Below are 23308 nucleotides of genomic sequence, written 5' to 3'. Positions count from 1 at the left end.
AAAAACTTCATACTCATCAAAGGAAAATCTACCAAGAACTCTCAATTCTGAACATCTATGTTTCAAATGCAAGGGCACCCACATTCATAAAAGAAACTTTTCTAAAGCTCAAAGCATACATTGCAACTCAGACAATAATAGTGGGAGACTTCAACACCCCACTCTCATCAATGGACAGATCTAAACAGAAACACATTGAACTAACATAAGTTATGGACCAAATGGATTTAACAGATATCTATAGAACATTTCATCCTTAAACAAAAGAATATACCTTCTTCTCAGCACCTCATGGTATCTTCTCCAAAACTGACCATATAATTGATCACAAAACAGACCTCAACAGATACAAGATTGAACTAATCCCATGCTTCCTATCAGATCACCAGACTAAGGTTGGTCTTCAATAGCAACAAAAACAACAGAAAGCCACATACACATGGAAGGTGAACAACACCCTGCTCAATGATAACTTGGTCAAGGGAGAAATAAAGAAAGAAATTAAAGACTTTTTAGAATTTAATGAAAACGAAGGCACAACATATCCACACTTATGGGACACAGTGAAAGCAGTGCTAAGAGGAAAACTCATAACTCTGAGTGCCTCTAAAAAGAAACTGGAGAGAGCACACACTAGCAGCTTAACAGCACACCTGAAAGTTCTAGACCAAAAGGAAGCAAATACACCTAAGAGGGGTAGACAGCAGGAAATATCCAAACTCATGGCTGAAATCAAGCAAGTAGAAACAAATAGGAGTATAGAAAGAGTTGAGAAAACCAGGAGCTGGTTCTTTGAGAAAATCAAGAAGATAGATGAATTCTTATTCAGACTAACTAGAGGGCACAGAGACAGTATACAAATTAACAAAATCAGAAAAGAAAAGGGAGATATAACAACAGAAACTGAGGAAATTCAAAAAAAATCCTACTATGAAAGCCTATATTCAGCACAACTGGAAAATCTGGATGAAATAGACAAGTTTCTAGACAGATACCAAATACCAAAGTTAAATCAGGATCAAATAAACCATCTAAACAGTCCCATAACCCTTAAAGAAATAGAAGCAGTCATTAAAAGTCTCCCAAATAAAAAAAAACAAACAAAAAACAAAAACAAAAAACAACCCAGGACAGGTTTAGTGCGGAATTCTATCAGACCTTCAAAGAAGAGCCAATACTAATACTCTTAAAACTATTCCACAAAATAGAAACAGAAGGAACACTACCTAATTCATTCTATGAAGTCACAGTTACACTGATACCAAAACCACACAAAGACTCAACAAAGAAAGAGAACTTCAGACCAATTTCCCTTATGAATATCAATGTAAAAATACTCAATAAAATTCTTGCAAACCGAATCCAACAACACATCAAAATGATGAGCTCATGCACATTCACCATGAGCAAGTAGGCTTCATCCCAGGGATGCAGGGATGGTTCAATATATGGAACCACCTGTCAATGTAATCCACTACACAAACTGAAAGGAAAAAACCCCACACGATCATTTCATTAGATGCTGAAAAAGAATTTGACAAAATTCAGCATCCCTTCATGTTAAAAGTCTTGGAAAGATCAGGAATTCAAGGCCCATATCTAAACATAGTAAAAGCAAACCAGTAGCCAACATTAAACTAAATGGAGAGAAACTTGAAGAAATCCCACTAAAATTAGGAACTAGACAAGGCTGCCCACTCTTTCCCTACCTATTCAATATAGTACTTGAAGTTCTAGCTAGAACAATTAGACAACAAAAGGAGGTCAAAGGGATACAAATTGGAAGGGAAAAAGTAAAAATATCACTACTTGCAGATAATATGACAGTATACTTATGTGACCCCAAAAACTCCACCAGAGAACTCCTACAGCTGATAAACAACTTCAGCAAAGTGGCCTGATATAAAATCAACTCAAACAAATCATTAGCCTTCCTATACTCAAAGGATAACCAGGCTGAGAAAGAAATTAGGGAAACAACAACCATCACAATTGTCACAAACAATATAAAATATCTTGGTGTGACTCTAACCAAACAAGTGAAAGATCTGTATGACAAAAACTTCAAGTCTCTGAAGAAAGAAATCGAAGATCTCAGAAGATAGAAAGATCTCCCATGCTCGTGGATCGACAGGATTAATATAGTAAAAATGGTCATCTTGCCAAAAGCAATCTACAGATTCAATGCAATCCCCATCAAAATCCCAACTCAGTTCTTCATAGTCAGAAAGAGCAATTCTCAAATTCATTTGGAATAACAAAAAACCCAGTATAGCGAAAACTATTTTCAACAATAACAAAACTTCTGGAGGAATCACCATCCCTGACCTCAAGCTGTACTACGGAGCAATGGTGATCAAAACTGCATGGTATTGGTACAGTGACAGGCAGGAAGATGGAATAGAATTGAAGACCCAGAAATGAACTCACACACCTGTGGTCACTTGATCTTTGACAAAGGAGCTAAAACCATCCTATGGGAAAAAGACTGCATTTTCAACAAATGGTGCTGGTTTAGCTGTCAGTCCACATGTAGAAGAATGCAATTTGATCCATTCTTTTTTTATAATTACTTTTTAAAAAAGATTTTATTGATTATTATATCTAAGCACACTGTAGCTGTCTTCAAATGAAACCAGAAGAGGGCATCAGATCTCATTACTGATGGTTGTGAGCCACCATGTAGTTGCTGGGATTTGAACTCAGGACCTTTGGAACAGCAGTCAGTGCTCTTAACCACTGAGCCATCTCTCCAGCCCAACAATTTTTTGTTTGTTTGTTTTGTTTTATTGTTTTTCAAGACAGGGTTTTTTATTTGTAGCCCTGGCTGTCCTGGAACTCACTCTGTAGACCAGGCTGGCCTCGAACTCAGCAATCCTCCTGCCTCTGCCTCCCAAGTCCTGGGATTAAAGGTGTGTGCCGCCACTGCCCAGTAATCCATTCTTATCTCCCTGTACAAAGCTTAAGTCTAAGTGGATCAAGGACCTCCATATAAAACCATATACACTGAATATAATAAACGAGAAAGGGGGGGGGGCGGTAAAGCCTCGAATGCATTGGCACAGGGGAAAAGTACCTGAACATAACATCAATGGCTTATGTTCTAAGATCCAGAATTAACAAATGGGACCTCATAAAATTGCAAAACTTCTGTAAGGCAAAGGACACTGTCAATAGGACAAAATGGCAACCAACAAATTGGGAAAAAATCTTTACCAACCCTATATCTGATAGGGGGCTAATATCCAATATATACAAAAAACTCAAGTTAGACTCCAGAAAATCAAATAGCCCTATTAAAAAATGAGGAACAGAGTTAAATAGAGAATTATCAACTGAGGAAACTCAAATGGCTGAGAAGCACCTAAAGAAATGTGCAACATTTCTAGTCATCAGGGAAATGAAAATCAAAACAACCCTGACAGTCCACCTCACACCAGTCAGAATGACTAAGATCAAAAATTCAGGTGACAGCAGATGCTGGAGAGGATGTGGAGAAAGGGGAACACTCCTCCATTGCTGGTGGGATTCAAACTCTGGAAATCATTCTGGTGGTTCCTCAGAAAATTGGACATTGTACTACCTGAGGACCCAGCTATACCACTCCTGGGCATATACCCAGAAGATGATCCAACATGTAATAAGGACACATGCTCCACTATGTTCATAGCAGCCATATTTATAATAGCCAGAAGCTGAAAACAACCCAGATGTTTCTCAACAGAGGAATGGATACAGAAAATGTGGTACATTTATACAATGGAATACACCATTCAGCTATCAAAAACAATAACTTCATGAAATTCGCAGGCAAATGGATAGAACTTGAAAATATTATCCTGAGTGAGATAACTAAGTCACAAAAGAACACACAGGGTATACACTCACTGATAAGTGGTTATTCGCCATCCCATATACAGTCACCAAACCCAGACACTATTGTGGATGCCAGGAAGTGCTTGATTATGGGAGTCTGATATGGCTGTCTCCTGAGAGGCTCTGCCAGAGCCTGACAAATACAGAGGTGGATGCTTGCAGCCAACCATTGGACTGAGTGTGGAGGTCCTGGATGGAGGAGTTGGAGAAGGAACTGAAGGAGCTGAGGGGGTTTGCAGTCCCATGGAGGGAGCAACAATGTTAACTGGCCAGACCCTCCCCCCCCCCCCCAGCTCCCAGGGACTGGACCACCAACCAAAGAGTAGGAATGGAGGGACCCATGGCTCCTCCAGCCACATATGTGGTAGAGGATGGCCTTGTTGGCATCAGTAGGAGAAGAGGCCCTTGGGCCTGAGGGTGTTCGATGCCCCAGTGTAGGGAAATGCTGGGGGGGGGGGAGACAGGAGGGGGTGGGCGGGGGAACACCCTCATAAAGGCAGTAGAAGCAGGTGGAGGAGGGATGGGATAGGGGGTTTCCTGAAGGGGAGACCTGGAAAGGGGAAAACATTTGAAATGTAAATAAAGAAAATATCCAATAAAAAAATGAAAAAAAGAATAAAAAACACATTATTTAATAAAGCAAAATAAAAAGTGATTTTAAAGGCATTGTTTTCTAGTCTCAAATAGCCTCATAGAATGTTAAAGTAAGTATAAAAGACTCCTATAGAGGGAAATTTATCAATACTCAACACATTTTAAGATTATTTACTCTTCAATCCAGTAGCTGAATTCTTAGAAACCCTGCTTCTGCTGCTGTTGTTTTGCTCTTGTTTTCTCCAGGGCTAAGGATCAGGCCCTTAGCACATAAGGAAGTGCTCTGCAGCTGAACCACAACTCTAGCTTCACACCTAGAAAACCAACCGTGTATAGGAAATGACATACACAGCTCCTCATATGGTGGCACTCTCATAGCCAAAGATTAAGAAGAAACAACAGCCCAAGGCTCTAGCAAGTGGAGCTAGAACCCAATAAAATAAAATGCATCTATCCAGTGGGATACTGTGAGCATAGAGGGAAATCAAGACCTGAATCAGAAGTTTTCCAGACTAAGATACAAAGCAGGGGGAGAGGAGGCACAGAACAATGTATATACGAACTTAATTGCTGGTATAGGCAGAGAGGTGATATAAGAATATATGTAGTTACAAAAAAAAAAAACACTGGGAGAATACATAAGAAATGAATAAATCTGCTTACTTGAAGGGAGAAGAGGAGAACTGAGATGGAAAAGTAGACAGGAGTAATACTTTTTTTGTTGTTGTTGTTTGTTTGTTTTTCGAGACAGGGTTTCTCTGTGTAGCCCTGGCTGCCCTAGAACTCACTCTGTAGACCAGGCTGGCTTTGAACTCAGAAATCCACCTGCCTCTGCCTCCCAAGTGCTGGGATCAAAGTATTACACCACCTGGCAGGAGTAATACTTTTAATCTGTTTCTTTTATGTGAGTTCCAAACCAAGTAAGTCAATTATCTATGAGAGGACACACATTTAAAAATTACTTAAAAGTATTTTGGCTTTTAAAATAAAATAAAATTTAAATAATTTAATAGTAAATATTAGATTTCCTAAAGAGTATGTTTTTAGCCCCTCAGTTCTCAAAAGCCTAGTGGAAATAATTTGGGAATTCCAGCAAAAATTTTTTTCTGGGTGAAATATTTTACTTACCTGTAGAAAGCAATCTTGCCACAGTCTTTGAAAGTAGTTTTATCCACTGCTTCATCTTCAACACTAAATAAGAAGACATTTTTAAGAAATATATTTTACATAAGAAATGTGAGCTCAATTTTTGTATCTTCCCTAATTGATAGTATAAACGTGCAAAATAAACTTTTGCAATTTATTCTGTACCACAAAACTGTGTTACTGCTGTAACATAAGACTCCATGGAGCTACAGACTGGAAGCACCAGAACCATATCCTTTTGTAAAACTACCAAAATGAACAACAGAATATTTTCATAGGCTTGGTCTGAAAGCCACAGAAAAGGAGCATTGCCAATTATGAGGAAGGGACTTTTAAGATAATAGCCACAACACCAAAATCTGAAATCTGAATCATGCCAAACCTACGTATGTATTTGAAGAGCAAAATATTTTCAGAACATATACTTCCTGAGAGTTTAGACCTGAGGACACAATTGTATTTAAATGTTCTGTTAAAGTCTAGCAAACAACTGCAAGATAAGGCTCCAAATCCTCAAAAAAAAAAAAAAAAAAAAAAAAAGAGTCAGAATAGGAACAGGTCCAGAAGAAGGAAAAACTGCTAAGAGGATTTTGACAGTCCAGAGGTTAATATTCCTTGAAATCAAGTTTCCAGAACTGTATCTGGAGTACAATGTATGAAGATATACATTACTACTACTTGTATGTATTTCAATTAGCCTTTCTCTGGTTAAAACAACTATAAGCTATAAGGGGGGTGGGTGGGTGGGAAGCACTCACTTTGGTGAAGAGGTGTGGCTTTCTGCACCTACAATTAGTATGTCCATGATTTTTGAAAGAAGCTAAACTATAAAAATAGGTCTGGAGAGATAGAAAACACCTAGCCATGCCAAGAAACTTTTATAGTGGAAAAAAAGGAAAGAAACCTTCATTAAACTCGGTTTTTGGCACTGTTTATTTTAATCCAGTGTGCAAACAAGAGGAGACCTTGTTGTCTTCCGTTTCCAGTTTCAAAGAATGAGCTTTGAAACTACACAAGAAGAGCTGGAACCACCAAAATGGGGGGAGGGGCAGTCCGCTTAAAATCCATGTCTTCAGAGTTTGGAAGGCAACCTTTTGCACTGTTAAAGTTATTTAATCCTCCTGAAAGTACTTTATAAGAGGCTAGCTATTAGCATTACCCAAATCCCTGCAGAACCAATAAAGAACGATGAAGCAAATAGCAAGCATTCACGGAAGTGCTTTCAAACGTAAGAGGTGGCTTTGATGGTTTTTGGAGTCAGTTATTGGGGGGCGGGGAGGGGAGCAATTGCTCTTTACCTGATTTCCTCTTTCTCGGCTGCTTCCATGGCTTTCCTGTTAACTGCCTGGCTCCTAACTCTCGGGCCACAGTCTCAGGCGATCTTTAAAACCGGTAAAAATAGGCTTGCTAAATTATAACCGGTATTTCATCACAATCAAGAGTCCCCTTCGAGCAGATGCCAATCTTTTTTTTTTTTCAATGTGGTATTTTCTCGCACGTAAACCAGCGTGTTTACAGGGATAATATACTTGGTAAATATTTCTTGGTTGAGAGTGGCTGATGAACTTCGCTTTTATTGGCGGAGAAGATGTGCTCGCTGCCCTAGAGGTTAAAATCTAGAGTGTGAGAAATTGGAAGCACCAATAAGGGCCGGTCTCCGTAGCTGTCACTCTACAATAACGAAAGCTGACCTGATCTCTCTTTTAGTTTTGAGTGGAGATCACTGCTGGACGCTGATGTCTCCTGTCAAACTATGCTGCAGCTGACCCACAGTCTTTCAGGGTCAAAAGGGACTGTGGAGCTCATGAATCGTTTATACTCCACCCCTGCCAAATTCCAGGCTCTGTTTCCAAGGCTCGACAGCCCGAGAACTCAATACTGGATGTCAATCATGTGCGCGCTTCTACAGACGTCTGGCCGGCGCCTGACCTTGACTTGGAAAGGATGAGGGGCGGAAAGATGCGGGGAAAAGCAAAGACTTGACCGCTGCACTGAGTTCCTTTAATGGCTGGAAGAACAGAGGGAAGCACTGGACCTCAAAACTCGGCTAGTTCCTCCGGGCCATGATTGCAGGGAGACGGGAGGACGCCTGCGCAGTAGGCTCAAAGTTTCTAGGGCGCTGTAAGGATCGGAGGGAAGAACCTCAGTTTCAAGGACCCGGATAATCCCGCCCACAGAGCAGCACCGGAAGAGGGTGGGACGAGCCGGAAGAAAGCGGAACTAGCTAGCCGGAAGGAGGCTCAATGCTTTGGGTAGGCGCTTCATGGTTGCGAAGATGGCGGTAGTTGCGTGGCTGCAGGTGTCTCCTGTTATTTTTCTTCTTTTAGGGGCACAGCCGTTCCCATTGTCGTTTCTTGGTGCAGGGCCAGCACCCGTGTTTGCTGCAGATAGATCCAAGTGGCACATTCCGATGCCTTCGGTGAGTGTTGGAGTCGCTACTGAGCCTGGAGGGGGTAAGAGGTGGGGCTACGGTGGCCCAAGAAGTCCAGGAAGATATCTGGAAAGTTGGGTTTCTAAAGTGAGTGGGATATCCAGAGCGTCCGCGTAGCTGCCGACGGGATCCCACCTGCCCAGAGCTGAGAGCTGAGCTGTTTGCTGTAGGCTAGGAGGAGTGGCAGGGCCAAGCGTGTTCTTACCGCGAAAGGAACAGAACTTCCAGCGTCGAACACAAGAGAAACTTAATACACAGGTAGAGATAGTAGTTTCTCTTTCAGCTAAGATGTTACAAAATTCGGTAACCTAGGGTTGGATGAAAGGGATATGTGAGTAGAAGTCTTTATTTTTAACTCGTGTGTGTGTGTGTGTGTGTGTGTGTGTGTGTTTGTAAAAATAGTTCTACGGATGAAGTGGTTTGATTTGGTTTAAACTTCAAAATGATTTTGTGATTCGGGGACTTGGAGATTAAAAAAAAAAAAGGCATGTTAACATGGGAATGGCCAAAACGAAACAATTCTAAAATGTTGTGTGGGAAGGGTGGTCTTTCGTTTGGATAGTTAACTGATAGGTCGACCCATTCCCCTCCCAGTCTTAGAATCTCGTTTGACTAAGTATAGTACTTTGAACCACAAAAACCAGATTTTGATGAGAACTACTTTAAAAACCATTAGCGATTTTGTTGACCTTTTTGTTTTATTTATTTATTTTGTCCTGTTCACAACATTTATATGGCAAATATTACAGGTTGTATTCCTGTTGGTAATGGTTTTTGGGTTTTGAGTTGTAGTTTTCTGTTTGTTACTGAAATGATTAATAGTTAAGTCCTTTTACATTTAAAAGAAAAACTGCTGAAAGGTTATTCAAAAGTAATGATCAGTTGAGGGATGATTAGTGAGTTAAAAAAAAAAAAGGACCTGCCCATCTCACGATACTTTGAAGTTAGGTGAAATTTGTAGCAGCTCCCACTTAAGAGTTCCTGCTTTAGGGACTGTGGTGAGCAGCAAGAGTCAGTAGTTAGGATATGATTGACTTTCACTAAAAGAAATGTTATTACTGTCTTTTTTATTAAGAAAATTAATTTGAATATTTTATAAGTGTAGGTATTCATAGTCTGTCTTGGAAATCGAAATGCCCTGATGTTAATTATCTTTCCTTTATCTTTTCAGGGGAAAAATTATTTTAATTTTGGAAAGATTCTTTTCAGAAATACTACCATCTTACTGAAATGTGAGTTTTTAAACTTCTTTAAGTTATTCTCTACCTTAGTTCTTTTGCATGTGTGTGCATTTGTGTGCATGTGGAACTTGTATGCATATGTGTGTGAAGGTCAGAGGTCAGTTACTTATGTCTTCCTCAGTTCCTGTCAGTCCTGTGTTTTGAGGCAAGGACTCTCTCCCTGAACTTGGAGCTTGGGGTTTGGCTAGGCTGGCTCACCAGCGAGCCACCTGGGTCTTCCTGCTTGTTTCTCACAGCAGTGGAGTTATAGGCATGGATCTCATTTTTACATGAATTGTAGGGATCTGAACTCAGGTCTTAATACTTGGTGTGGCAAGCAGTCATTTTACCAATAAAGCCATCTCCTAGTCTCTTAATGTATTTTTAAGTCCAGAACTTTAATAACTTGTCACTGTTTAGATAAAAATATTTACTATATAAAGTCCTATCTGTGAGTAATATTCTGAGTACTTGTATGAATTTTTATTGTCTTATTCTCTTGTTTTTCAGTTTGCTATGTTATATATAGATACACTATTATATGTAGCTTATATTATATATCTGTATTACATACTTAATGTATAGTTTATTGGATTTATATTGACTATTACATTATACTGTGTGCATGTATATTTATGTACATAGATTATATATTTAATCACATTTCTGTTGAATTTTATTTAATTTTGTTTGTTGAGTGCTTACATCATTTTTAAATCTCTTCTGAGTCAGGACAAGATTTTGTTCTTGTGTAGTTGTTAGCTGTTTACTGAACACATTTCCCAAGATTGTGAGACCATTGACTAAGATACTCAGTATGTTTACCAAGGGAGTGTTTAACACTTCAAGGAACAGTGAGTTCAGGGATATTACCAGGAAATAGGGATTGAAGAGAAGAAAACCAGTTTTTCTAGCAAGAGAAACACAGGATCTGGAGCTAAATTGTCCTGTGTGTACTAAAACCTCCTCTTAGTTCTGAATGTTTTATTTTACTTTAGGAAGTACATGATCATGGGTAGCTCTGATTTTGAGATGGGGATAGTGTTCTAGATCATCACTGTCATGTGACCCTGTTTGTTTTTTTTGTTTGGAGACAGGGTTTTTCTCTATAGCTTTGTGGCTGTCCAGCAATTCGCTCTGTAGACTAGTCTGGCCTGGGACTCACCAAGATCCATCTATCTCTGCTCCCCAAGTTCTGGGATTAAAGGTGTGCACCACCACTGCCTACCAGGCTGCTCTGTTTTTTGAAATAGGTTCTTCCTTAGGCTTAGTTTCTCAAATGCTAGGATTATTAGATATGAACTACCAAACCTTATGGGTTTTTTTTTTTTTTGTTTTTGAGCATGCCTTTCCCACTGAAAATACAATAAGATTGGGTGATTTTTATTCTTTTGTTTAATAAGTGGTTGTAAAATAACTTCTGTGTGCTGAGTACTCTTAGGTACCAAAGGAGTGGTAGAAAAATTCTCTTCTCTCATTGAGCTTACTCTCTAGTGGGAGTGAAAGGAGCAGGTAAAATTCCTGTGAATAATATACTCGTGACAGTTAGTTTTAATTGTCAACAGCACAACTCAGAATAACTTGGGAAAAGAATCTCAATGAGGGGTTGTCTAGATCAGGTAGGTCTTTGGGCTTGTGTGTGGGAGATTGTTTTGATTATGTTAATCAATGAGGGAAGTTCCAGCCGAAATGTAGGCGGGCCCACCCCCTGGGGTTGGCTCCAGAATTGTGTAGGAGAAATCTGAGCTGAGCAGCAGGAATGCGTGCATTAATTCCTCCCTCCTTGTTTTTGAGTGTGGATGGGATTTTTTGTTACACTTAGAAAAATTAAGGAAACTTTAGTATTTTGTTTCATCCAAAGCTGGAATCAAAGAGGATGTTTTGATTAGATGTTTCTTTTGTTGTGAGCCGAAAGTTAAATTTTAAACGTCACGCGTTTTTTGTTTTTTTGTTTTGTTTTTGGAGACAGAGTCTCATATAGCTGAAGTTGGCCCTGAACTCTTGATCATCCTGTTTCCACCTCCTAAGTACTAGAATTACAGGCAAGCAATACCCAATTCTGCCATCATGTTTATTTTTGGCATGTTTATACAGAGGAGTCTGGTAGCTTGCCCTGCCTCTCCCAGGACACTTGGACTTACCTTCTCACATCTACAGAGTGGTGCTTTGGTTCTTTAGAAGATCAAAAGGGTTTTTGTTATGTATATGCGTAAAATCGTGCGCGTGCGTGCGTGCGTGCGTGCGCATGTGCGTGTGTGTGTCTGTGTGTGTGTGTGTTCAGGTGTTCGTATGTGTGAGCCTGTGCAGGTCAGAGAAGGATGTCAAGTGTATATCTGACTCCACTTTATTCCCTTGAAACAGGTTCTCTTACTGAACCTGGAGCTAAGTTGGTAGTATCAATAAGGGTAGACAGTGTGTGTGTGTGTGTGTGTGTGTGTGTGTGTGTGTGTGTGAGTGATATCAGATCCTCAGGAACTGGATTGACAGCCAGCCATGAACTACCACATGGGTACTAGAAAGTGAACCTTGGTCTTCTGGAAGAGCAGCCAGTGTTCCTTACTACTGAGCCATTTCTCTAAGCCCCTTTGTGTATTCTTAGCAATTTTCAAAGTTCAAGCTGTGGATTTTCCTCTCAGTGGGTCCGTTTGAAAACCATTTAACAATCGTAAATATTACACGATCCCTCATACTGTTTATCTGTATTTCTCTAGTAAAATTGTGGCCTTTTAAAAGATCTTTAATCATTTGTTCTTCCCCATTCCCCTCTTAATCTAACCCTCAAATATTGAACCTTTGTATGTGAGTGTTCTGCCTGGTAAATACTTGAATAGTGCAGAAGTCTAGACACTTGAGGTTCTAGAACAGGAATAGATCAACAGTCCAAAGAGGTTAAAGAAAGAAAACCTTCTTAGCTCTTGTTTCTGAGGGAGCAGCGATGTTGTCTAAAGGCTGCCTAAGAATCTGGGATGTAGCTCACTCCTGTAATCTCAACATTTGGGAGGCTGAAACAGGGTGGCAATGAATTTGAGGCCAGCTTGACCTCAAATTCTGCCTCTAAACAAACATAAGAAAAAAGACCAAACAGTTTTTTGTGTGTCCTGAGTTCCTTATGTTTAAAGAAGGAATATGGAGTATCTAAGCTAGGGTGGAAAACAAAAAGAATTTAAGTTAGTAGAGAGATGCTGAAAGAATGCTTCATTTGGAATCCTCTCGTGTTTACAATGATCTCTTCTTTCATAGTTGATGGAGAGCCTTGTGACCAGTCTTTGAATATAACCTGGTTTCTGAAAAGTGCTGATTGCTACAATGAAATCTACAATTTTAAGGTAAAGAATATGCAATTACAGACTTTTCCTGTGACTTAATGGTTATCTGGTCCTAGCCTCCTAACTTTACAGAGAAAGAGTAGTGTGTGGTTGAGGCCCATCAGAACTAAACCATAGCCCACGAGTCTCAGTCTGCAGACCCGTGTCACCTGTTCTCAGGCCTCAGTCTCAGATTTCATAGCCTTTCAAAAACTGCATTTTTAAACATCTTAGTTTATTGTGGTGTTTGCATACACATACAGAGCATGGTGTGAGTATGGATGTCAGAAGACAACTTGTGTAGGTTCTAGGGATTGAACTCAAGTCACCAGACTTGACAGCAGGTTCCTTTACTTGCTGAGCAATTTTTCTGGTTTGCCACAAGGCTTTTGTTTGTTTTTCTCTTTTAGAAATTAAAGCACGGGCTAAAGAGATGGCTCAGTGGTTACAAGCACTGGCTGCCCTTCCAGAGGACCTGAGTTCAGTTCTCAGGACTCACATGCTACCTCACAGCTTTTCATAACTTCAGTTCTAGGAGATCTGACTCCCTCTTCTGGTCTCTGCAGGCACCAGGCATGTACTTGGGCCACAGACATATGTGTAGCAAAAGCACCCATACACATAATATAATAAAATAATTTTTAAATAGAAATTAAAACAAAATATTGAGATGTTCATTATTTTAAAGTAGCAATAATAAGCTCATTATACATTCATTTAAGTAACAATTTTTTGTTTTTTTGTTTTTTTTTTAAGACAGGGTTTCTCTGTATAGCTTTGGCTATCCTGGAACTCACTCTATAGACCAGGCTGACAGTGAATTCACAGATCCACCTTCCTCTGCCTCCCAAGTGCTGGTATTAAAGGCATGTGCTATCACCACCTGGTATAAGTAACATTTTTAATGAATATAAATTTTTAAAAAATTAATGGATAAGCCCATTTATATATTATAATATGTTTCCATGTGTTTATTGTACTTTAAACATTTTATTTTATGCTTCTGTATTTTATTTTATGTGTTTGTATACCACATGTGGTAGTACTCTTAAAGGCCAAAAGAGAGCATCAGAATCCCTGAAAGTAGAGTTACATATAGCTGTGTTACATATAGCTGTGACCTTGCATGCGGGTGTTGGGAATTGAACCTGGGTCCCCCAGAAGAGCAACCAGTACTCTTTTTTTTTTTTTTTGTTTGTTTGTTTGTTTTTTGTTTTTTTTTTTTTGTTTTTTTTCCGAGACAGGGTTTCTCTGTATAGCCCTGGCTGTCCTGGAGCTCACTCCATAGATCAGGCTGGCCTCGACCTCAGAAATCCACCTGCCTCTGCCTCCCAAGTGCTGGGATTAAAGGTGTGCGTCACCACCGCCCCATCGAGCAGCCAGTACTCTTAAGTGCTGAGCTGTGCCTGATTTTGTGCAGTGGGAATATAAACCAGGGCTTCATTCATGCTAGGTAAACAGGGCCAACTCTGTTATATCTCCAGCTTCTGTATCGAAGTTTTACAGGAGTGTTGGTTTTGCTTTCATCATATAACGCTGGGATGGAGGGAGCTCAGTGCTAAGAACAGAGGACACCAGTTTTGTTTTGAGCACCCATTTGAACAAACAGCTCAAAACTGCCTGTAAATCCAGCTAAAACCTGTAGCGTCCATGGGTACTCCGTATTTTGTATAAGATTACAAATTTATATTTGTGTCTTGTGTTTCTGTGTTATAATACATGTACATAGGTTTGGAATAATACAGGAAGGAATGAAAGTACTGAAGAATTTAGGGAAATGATGGTTCTAGAATTCAGTTTAAAATATTGACCTTTTTCTCTTAATCACAAATTAAACCAATGCTAGAAAGTTTTTACATTTGAAATTTCATGTGATATAGTCAAGAATTTAGGTTTTGTTTTCATAAGACATACAAGTAGTTATTTTGGATTGCTACAGGGTAAAAGTATGGCGATGGCCGGAGAGATGGCTCAGTGGTTGGTATGCACTGCTCTTACAGATGACCGGAGTTCAGTTTCCAGTACCCACCCTGCTCATAGCCAAGCTGCTTGTGACTGTAGCTTCAGGAAATGCAAGGCTTCTGACAGCGTGTGTATACACAATCAATTTACACATATGTACACATACTTGTTTATAAGTATGAGATGATGGTTGTAGATATGATATATGAGCGTGGTTTGGGTATGGGAGAAAAATTACAGAACTGATAAATGATATTTTCTTTTGTAAAAATCAGAAATGGGCTTTGATTGGCAGCAGCAGTTTTACACCCCAAGCTTATGAACATAAGCGTAGATTTTGTTGATGTGGTCACATAACTTAAATGTATTTTTATGTGATAAAAACTCTTTGTGTCTGAAAATTTACTAGTCTTCCTAGAATTGTTAGAGAATTACCCTTTTTGTGTGAGTCAAAGATGATAATTCTGTAGTTATTTTAAAGGTAGGCGTGCGTGCGTGCGTGCGTGCCTGTCTGTCAAGGTGCATATGTATGCAGGCCAGAAGACAGCCTAAAGTGGCGTTCAGATGCCCTCATGTTTTCAAGACAAGGTCTCTCATTGCCAGCTGTCATCAAGCAGGCTATGCTGGCTGGCCAGCCAGTGAGTCCCAACCAGCCTGTCTCCTCCTGTCCTGCACTAGGATTGCAAGGACTCCCTCCACACCCAGATTGTTTGACATAGGTTTTGAGGCTCAACCTCAAGTGTTTGTACTTTCACAACAAACACTTGAGCAACTGAACAGTGTCTCCAGACTTCTCCTATTGGTTTTAAAAATGGCAAAGCTATATTTGTACTATACCCTTGTCTCTTTTGGTTGTCCTCCAAATACTTGGTTTGCAACAGGTGAACTAAAACTTTGTATCTTCTTTGTTTTTTCTAGGCAGATGAAGTAGAGACATACTTGGAAAATCTCAAGGAAAAAAAAGGCTTGTCTGGGAGATACCAAACATCATCAAAATTATTTCAAAACTGTAGTGAACTCTATAAAGCACAGGTAAACTCTGACAGTGGTTAGAAGGAAAGAGAAAAAGTAAAGGAAAAAAGTAATGTCTGAATCTCTCCTGTATCCATTGTTTATCTGCTAGTTCTGTCTTCTAGAAGAGATCTCAGTACAATGAAGGAAAGCTGCACTTTCTTCTATGTTATCAGCAGATGCTGTTGTTTTTAAGATTTATTTATTTATTATATATAAGTACACTGTAGCTGTTGTTAGACACCAGAAGAGGGCGTCAGATCTCACTACAGATGGTTTTGAGCCTCCATGTAGGTGCTGGGATTTGAGCTCGGACCTTTGGAAGAGCAGTCAGTGCTCTTACCCACTGAGCCATCTCTCCAGTCCTATCAGCAGATTCTTTTAAAAGTTACATTGCCCATCTTAACCCTTTCTGAAGGCTAGATTGGGTGGCCTTCACATTGTCATTCACATTGTCAGCCATCGCCACTGTCTGGTTGCAGTCTCTGATCCTGCTGAACTGAGTGGAGTCTGTACCATCTACCGTCACTCAGCCTGTCTGCACCGTGCTCTCCTCTAGTCTAGTTTTTGTCCCTACATATTTGACAATTCTGGATACTTCATAGAGTGATTTGGTATGGACTCTGTTTTCTAGGATCACCTACTTGTGTTGCAGCATGTGTCCAAATTTGATCCCTTTTAGGGCTGAATTCTATTACTTGTATATAACACATTTTATTTATCTATTCATCTGTTGATAGTTATTTAACAAAGCAATTTTTTAGTTGATGTCTTCAGATAATCAGGTTTTAGACTTTATTATACATCTGAAGTCAAAAGGGTTGAATTCTATACCTTGCTTGTGTGGAGAGTGAGTAATATATAGAGAGGTGAATAATATAGATGACTATACATTTATAATGCTTTTTCTTATTTGAAATTTTAGTTTTTCAAAGTTGGTGAGGTGTGTGTGTGTGTGTGTGTGTGTGTGTGTGTGTGTGTACACAAGCTTGTGGTGTATATGCTGGTGTTCTTGTCCATGTGGAGGCCAAAGTTTGACATAGACTGTCTTCCTCATCACTCCTACTTTATTTCATTGTATTTTACCTTACTTTTTGAGACAGCATTGCTAGTACCTAGTGCTTGCTGCTTTGGGTAGATGGCGTGGCAGGTGAACTCCTGGGATGGGATCTACTTGTCTCTGCTTCTCTCATCCCTGGGTTACAGACCCAGCTTGCTTGGCTTTTCCTGTGTTGCTGGGACTTCAAGTTGGGGTCCTCATGCTCGCGCATCAAGCCTTTTCCCTCTGAGCCATTGTCTAGACCTGAAATTCAATTTCTTTTTCTTTTCTTTTAGAAATGGAAGATAACATCACATTTTAGATGGAAAAATTTTAGGGTGTAGGAAAGGTTGAATATTGAAAAGAGTTCTTGTTAACAGCAGTTTCACTTTGTCTTTGTTTCATTTGCTTGGATACACTTAGCAAATGCTGCAAAGCAGCAAACAGTGCACCAGAAGGTAGGGTATCTATTCAGTTATTAGGAGTGATGGATTGAAGATTATAATTTAATAATTGATAAATGAATGAAGTAATTGATAATTAACTTTGAGGGTCTTGTCATAGCTCAGACCTTATGGAGTAAGTTGAAAAATGTTAAAATGGTATCAAATTGATAGCAAACAGAAGAGTAATTGTAACACTGAGTAATTTCTTCTCTTGTGTTCTTTAAGTTCATTTCTTCAGCTAGAAGGGTTGGTTGGATTTAATTATAGAAAGCTGCTTGCTGCATCTTACTACTCTTAGGTCTGCTGTAGTCATTAGAGTCATGGAATACACTTCTGTTGGTAAGGGTTCCTGCCTTCTCGTCTGATGTAAGCATTGAATTGTACAATCTAATTGCTGAGGAAGCAAAATACCTCAGCTATTCCTTTCTCCTCATTCTGCCCCTCCCGCTCCCCACATGACACACCTGACTGTCTAGGGCTTTGACATTCACAGTTGTCCCCTCATGGAAAGACCAAGAGACAGTTACGTTCTGTGGGCCAGGCCATGTTCAGTAGGGTTTTCTTCACTCGTTTGTAGTTCATTGGAAATTTTTTTGTCTGCTGATGCTGTTGTTTTTTATTGCAATGGTGTATGTTTTGCTTTAACCATTTCTACATATTTATATATATACATATATATATATATATATATATATATATATATATATATATATGTTATTTATACATCTTTACTTTAACTTTTTTATAGAGCTTTTCTGGGGATCTTACACATCGACTTCCTCTTTTAGGAGAAAAACAGGAGGTAATTGTTTAATTATTCTCTGTACATACTTTTGAGAGCAATGCAAAAACTGGAAATAACTTTCTTAATTTTCTTATCTGTTTTAATGTTTAAAGGCTAAGGAGAATGCAACAAATGTTACCTTTACTGGAGACAAAATTGTAAGTATTAGGACATTGGGGTCATAGGGGATGTGTTTGATGTTTGAATAGTTTTCCTTCACTGTTGTAACATTTAAGAAGGAAATTAAGGCTAAAACTGTATACAAAAATAGTGGTGCTGACTGTTTCTAGGTGACACTATGAATGTTATTTTATTCTTTGTATATTCTAGATTTTTTTAAAACAAGAACAACAAAAAAACCCTTGTATACCTTGAGAATCCTTCCCCTCTGTCAATAAATATGTGTAAACAAGAAGAAACCAGTTAAAAATTCTGAAATTATCTGGGATAGAATATAACTGGAAGAATCTTTAGAAAATTGAAATAAGGCCCAAACTAGTTATTTTTATCAATACAGTTGTGTGGAGGTCATTTATAAGTATTTCCTGGGGGGCCGGAGAATAAACTCTGCAGTTAAGCGTACTTGCTGCTCTTCCAGAGGACCCAAGTTCTCTTTGGTTCCCAGCAGTCTCAGCTAGCTCACAGCCCCCTGTAACTCTAGCTCTAGATGCCTCTTTCTGGCCGCTATGGGCACTCATACACATTTGGTAGACGTTAACATAAACACATACGCATATGACTTTTTTAAACGAACATATTACTAATTCCTCAAAAACATTTCCAGTCTAAAATATAGAGGAAATATATAGTAATTGTTTTAGATCATCTTTTTCACAAAGCTATCAAAGTTTTAAATTTTAACGTTTTATTTTTTAGATTTTGGGCTTTCTTCATTTTACAAATCTGACTGACTTTGTAGACCAGGCCTGGGCCACATTCCTGCCTTGTGTCTCTAGCTTTGAAACAGTTTTATTAAACATACTATATATCACACAGTCATCCTTTTAAAGTATAAAATGTGGTGGGCTTTAGTGTATTCACAGTTTACACAGTTTAGTGATGAGCTCTAGAATTCTCAGCTCTGAAAGTCTATGCCCACTGTCAGTCCACACTGACCCCTCCCCCACAGCCTCTGTCCTCAGTTACTATAGTACATGACCTTGTGTGTGGCTTCTTTCCCAGTTTAACGCTTTTGCCTTAACCTTTCTTCCTGTCTGCTTAAAGCACTAAGAGCTCTCAGGGATGAGTGATGAGGGCGTTCTCAGGTCTTTCCTGGGCCTGTGCATAGCCCTGCACATGTATGTTGCTGTCTAGATTTCCAGAAATAGTTTAGAGTTCAGGGTCCATAGAGACTCCCCATTGTATAATTTGCTTTCCCTTTTAACATTTTGTTCAGCTTCTTGGTAAGTACAGTTGCTAATGTCACACCAGGCAACTGTGATTGTTAACAGTTGATATTGAATGGTTTTGTCAAGTGTCGTAACAGTGAGTGATTCTGTGTCAGGTCAGAGAGAACCCCTTAGAATAGAGGAGTTTTAGCAACTTGCCGGTCAGCTCAAATGGATAGTTTTTTAGGGGGACTCTAAAGCCTGTTTTACCATTTCTTGTGACTGGCATATAGTTGATCAGAACTTGAAAAAAAATGACAGGACAGGACATGTTGACATACTACCTTTAATCCCAGCATTCAGAAGCAGGTGGATCCCTGTGAGTTCTAGGCCAGCCTCTTTAACATAACGTTCAATGTTTGTGTTATGTATCCTATTGGTTTTGACAAATGTACAGTGACATTTTCACCATGATCTGTTATACAGGGTGACTTCAGGGCTTCAGTAAGTCTCTGTTCTTTGCTTTTCATCTTTCCATCCTTCCTGATTCCTGACAAATAGCTCATCTTTTTACTGGTTATCTAGTTCTACATTTTCTGGAATATCACCTGATTGTAATCAATGACTATATAGCTTTTGCAGATTGTCTTCTCCATAATATACATTTGAAGTTTTAAAGTATTTTCTGGTGGTTAGATAGCTCATTGCTATTTATAACTGAGTAATATTTCTCTGTCTGGTTATATTACTGTTTTGGTGTTCGTTCACCTGTTGAAGGACATTTTGATTGTAATGTTTTTAGCTGTGAGCATTTTTGTGAGGTTGTTGTGAGCTATAGGTTTTCAGCTCATTTGGGTGAGTGCTGAGGAGCCTGATTCATGATTGCGCGGTAACGGCGTGCTACACTTTGTGATAATTCTCACAGCTTATTACATCATTGAAAATAGAATGTATCAGAGACTGAATTACTCATGTAGAACATCTGTGTCTAGATTACCACATGCAACTTTCATATTAGATGGGGGAGATGCATACATGGTACACAAGTGGAAGTCAGAGGACAATTTTGTGGAGCTAGGTCTCTCCATCTTTATATGGGTTCTGGGAAATCAAAATTAGGTCACTAGGATTCTGCAAGCAAGCATCTAAACTGGTTGAGCCATCTCACTGAAAAAAGAAATTGCTACATTGCTATGGTAGACTGCTATGGTGTTTTAAATCACTCACTACCTATTACTTCCCAGATCAGGCAGAGTAATGTCAGCTTTTAGTCCTGGATAAATTGTTGGTGCCAGGGATATAAATATATAACTTACTCAAGGATGGTGGCTGTGTTTTTGTCTGGAGTGACAGCTCCCTGAAGAATCTGGTTAAGGACTTGCCTATGTTCTGCTTGACTCAGCATTCCCAAAGCCAAGTGGCATCTTGCTTGTTTCTGCTAAGAATATTTAGGGACAAAAATTCTGGGCTGCAGCATCATAGAGAAAGTAGACAAGCAATAAGTAAGAGCACAGAACCTGCAAAGTACAAGGGCAGAAGGAGGTATTTGGAAGGAAACGAGCTTTGAAAAGCTCTTGTGTATTCCCGGACAGGACACATGCTTTGAAGAAACTGCAGCTAGCTTTCATGGTGGCTGGCCTTCTGACTACACACACAGAATAAAGGCTTGCCTCAGTTTGCAAGGACTGGGACTGGATCTTTTCTCTTTATCTTTTTAGCTCCTGATGTTTTAAGAAATTATTAAAATAGTAGCCACTTGGTTGCAAGAACTCAGACTTGGCTGCGCCTGTAGCTCGGTGGTAGAATGCTTGCTTCGTGAGTACGAGGTCTTAGATTCAACCTCCAGAACTGAAAACAGTGAAAGGAAGGCAGGAGACAGGCAGGCAAATGAACAAGCATGGATGCTGGGGCCCACATAGGACAGTGTATGGAATTTACAAAATATAGTTTAGAAAAGCCACTAAGCAACAAACCTTCAGAACACTCCTCCCTCTGTCTTCAGGGACGGGCAGGATCTTCTTTCATCTAGAATGTTCTGTTTTCTGTAAACAACTATGAGTTATGCAAAGCAAGTGTCAAATTTAAATGCAATTTCTAGAAAGCCTCTGAAGACATTCACACAGTAGATGTAAGAAAGACTTTGAACTTTTAAAAATGTCCTCAAAAGAATGAAAGGAAATTATGGACAAAATGCTAAGGGAAATCAGGAAGAACCAGATAAAAGTTATAAAAAGGGCTAAGCAGAAGTCACAAAGTTGAGATACATTTAGTGACTTATTCCTGTAGGTGCTTTAAGCCAGCACTTGGGAGGCTAAAACAGGAGGGTTTAATACGATTGAGATCAGCCTGGGGTACATGGTGGCACCCTGTCACAAAACAAAACTGGAAACCATGAAGCTGAAAAGAACATTGACTAAAGTAAGAAACTGATGAGGGCTGTCACCATTTGAGCAGGTAGAAGAACCCATCCAGACATGGTCAGTTGAAGTTACCTGTTCAGAGGACTAGAGAGCAAGGAATGAAAACAAATGAACAAAGCCTTGGAGACCCATGCATCTCTCATGTGGACCAGTGTGCATATAATGGAAATCTGAGGAGAAAAGAGGTATAAAAGAATAAGCAATAGCCAAACAGTTTCTAAGTTTAATGAATTTCTAGGATTGGGATGCTTTCTCTCAAGGTTCAGACTCCAAGTAGAAATGAATGGACAAGATTTTATGCCTGTAAGTTGTAATGTTATTCACTCACAAAAATGAAGTACTAATAATATGTGCCACAACATAGGTAACTTTGAAAACTGTGAGACCAGTCAGATGTTAAAGGACAGATACTGTTTAATTCAACCATTGATGTGAGATGTCCACCGTAGACAGCAAATCTCTGGAAGCAGGAAGCAGGTTAAGTTGTCTCAAGTGGTGGTAGGAAGGAGAGATGGAGTTGTATTGCCCAGTAAACAAGGGTCTACTGTAAGGGTTAGTACTGGGCTGTTTGCCTAGTCCCAGCTACAAGGGCCTGAAGTAACAATTTCTTAAGCACAGGGTAAAGGTCAGCCTGAGAGACCATGTCTCAAAAAAAGTTTTGGTGTCACTTTCCATTGAATTACACTCAGTAACATTGTTAAAATTATGACATATGTAAAATTTATTTCAATTAAATAAAAGCAAACAATAGTAACTGCTTATCTGATAGGTTTGTTAAGATTAAACAAATAGCAAATGTTACATGCCTAATGAAGTGCAGGGCATATAAATGCTGCTTTTGCAAGCCTCAAGTCTCTAGATCTGAGAGCTAAAGGTACTACGCTTATCAAATTCTATACTAGAAAATTAGTACAGTTTGAAATTTATAAGAGTAGTTTTAAGATGTAAGAGTTAATAGCAGAATGGTTTATTACACTAATTGGTTAATGACTAAGTTCAGGAAAGGCTCAGTAATTGTGAGTAATAGAATTCAGGATTCTTATGACTTTGAAGTTATACATTGCTCAGCACTCTCTGTGAAGAAAGATTGGCAGAAATGAAAGCAGGGTTTCAGTGTGCCGTACAGAGCTGGAGGATGTGTCTGCTTGTGTGTACTTGGAGTTGTGTGTCAGGAGAGCTGTTGCATTCTGTGTTTCCTCTTGGGTTGCAGGACATTTGGGTTATTAGAGAAAAACTGATTCCATAAGACTAAAATGTATAAAGTGCAAAATCTGTTGGGTTTCATAGATCAGTAACGTTTACCTAGAGACCTCTGGGTAAAACCTTTTAACTTCACAGTAATTGGGACTGGAGAGATGGCTCAATGGTTAAGAGCACTGACTGCTTTTCCAGGGGTTCTGAGTTCAATTCCCAGCAACCACACATCTGTGATGTGATCTGATGCCCTCCTCTGGTGTGTCTGAGGACAGCTACTGTGTACTCATATATACAAAATAAATAAAAAAAACTTTTTTTTTTTTTAAAAATCACAGTAACAGCCGAGCAATGGTGGTGCACGCCTTTAATCCCAGCACTTGGGAGGCAGAGGCAGGTGGATTTCTGAGTTTGAGGCTAGCCTGGTCTACAGAGTGAGTTCCAGGATAGCCAAGGCTATACAGAGAAACCCTGTCTTGAAAGGAAAAAAAAATCACAGTAACAAGCTGCAAGTCTAATTAACAGTGCCTGCTTTCACAGATGAAGGAAAGA

General features: G+C 39.3%; 2 protein-coding genes across 12 annotated transcripts in view; one reads left to right on the top strand and one right to left on the bottom strand.

Moving 5' to 3' along the window:
* Positions 1-7255, bottom strand: part of Ganc (glucosidase alpha, neutral C) — a 63580-nt gene extending 56325 nt beyond the window's left edge. Inside the window, exons 1-2 of one of the 4 annotated variants that reach the window (XM_052183327.1) lie at positions 6915-7255; positions 5599-5661 (exon numbers count right to left, since the gene is read on the bottom strand). In XM_052183327.1, the coding sequence (XP_052039287.1) occupies positions 5599-5661; positions 6915-6943 (92 nt within the window). In that variant the 5' untranslated portion in view covers positions 6944-7255. The remainder of the gene's footprint in view (positions 1-5598; positions 5662-6914) is intronic. The other 3 variants (XM_052183326.1, XM_052183324.1, XM_052183325.1) reach the window with 3 other exon arrangements.
* Positions 7256-7848: 593 nt separating this feature from the next.
* The window catches only part of Tmem87a (transmembrane protein 87A), a 45086-nt gene continuing 29626 nt past the window's right edge, over positions 7849-23308 (top strand). For 6 of the 8 annotated variants that reach the window (XM_052183336.1, XM_052183333.1, XM_052183332.1 and 3 more), the window contains exons 1-6: positions 7849-8035; positions 9219-9279; positions 12508-12593; positions 15453-15566; positions 17779-17832; positions 17928-17972. In XM_052183336.1, the coding sequence (XP_052039296.1) occupies positions 7880-8035; positions 9219-9279; positions 12508-12593; positions 15453-15566; positions 17779-17832; positions 17928-17972 (516 nt within the window). In that variant the 5' untranslated portion in view covers positions 7849-7879. Of the gene's footprint in view, positions 8036-9218; positions 9280-12507; positions 12594-14505; positions 14662-15452; positions 15567-17778; positions 17833-17927; positions 17973-21596; positions 21740-23308 lie in introns of those variants that run through there. The other 2 variants (XM_052183335.1, XM_052183334.1) reach the window with 2 other exon arrangements.

Source organism: Apodemus sylvaticus, chromosome 5 (assembly GCF_947179515.1).
Source record: "Apodemus sylvaticus chromosome 5, mApoSyl1.1, whole genome shotgun sequence".
In the NCBI taxonomy this organism is placed as follows: domain Eukaryota; kingdom Metazoa; phylum Chordata; class Mammalia; order Rodentia; family Muridae; genus Apodemus; species Apodemus sylvaticus.
Note: the sequence above shows the minus strand (reverse complement) of the source record. Positions and strands in the feature narration are given on the sequence as shown.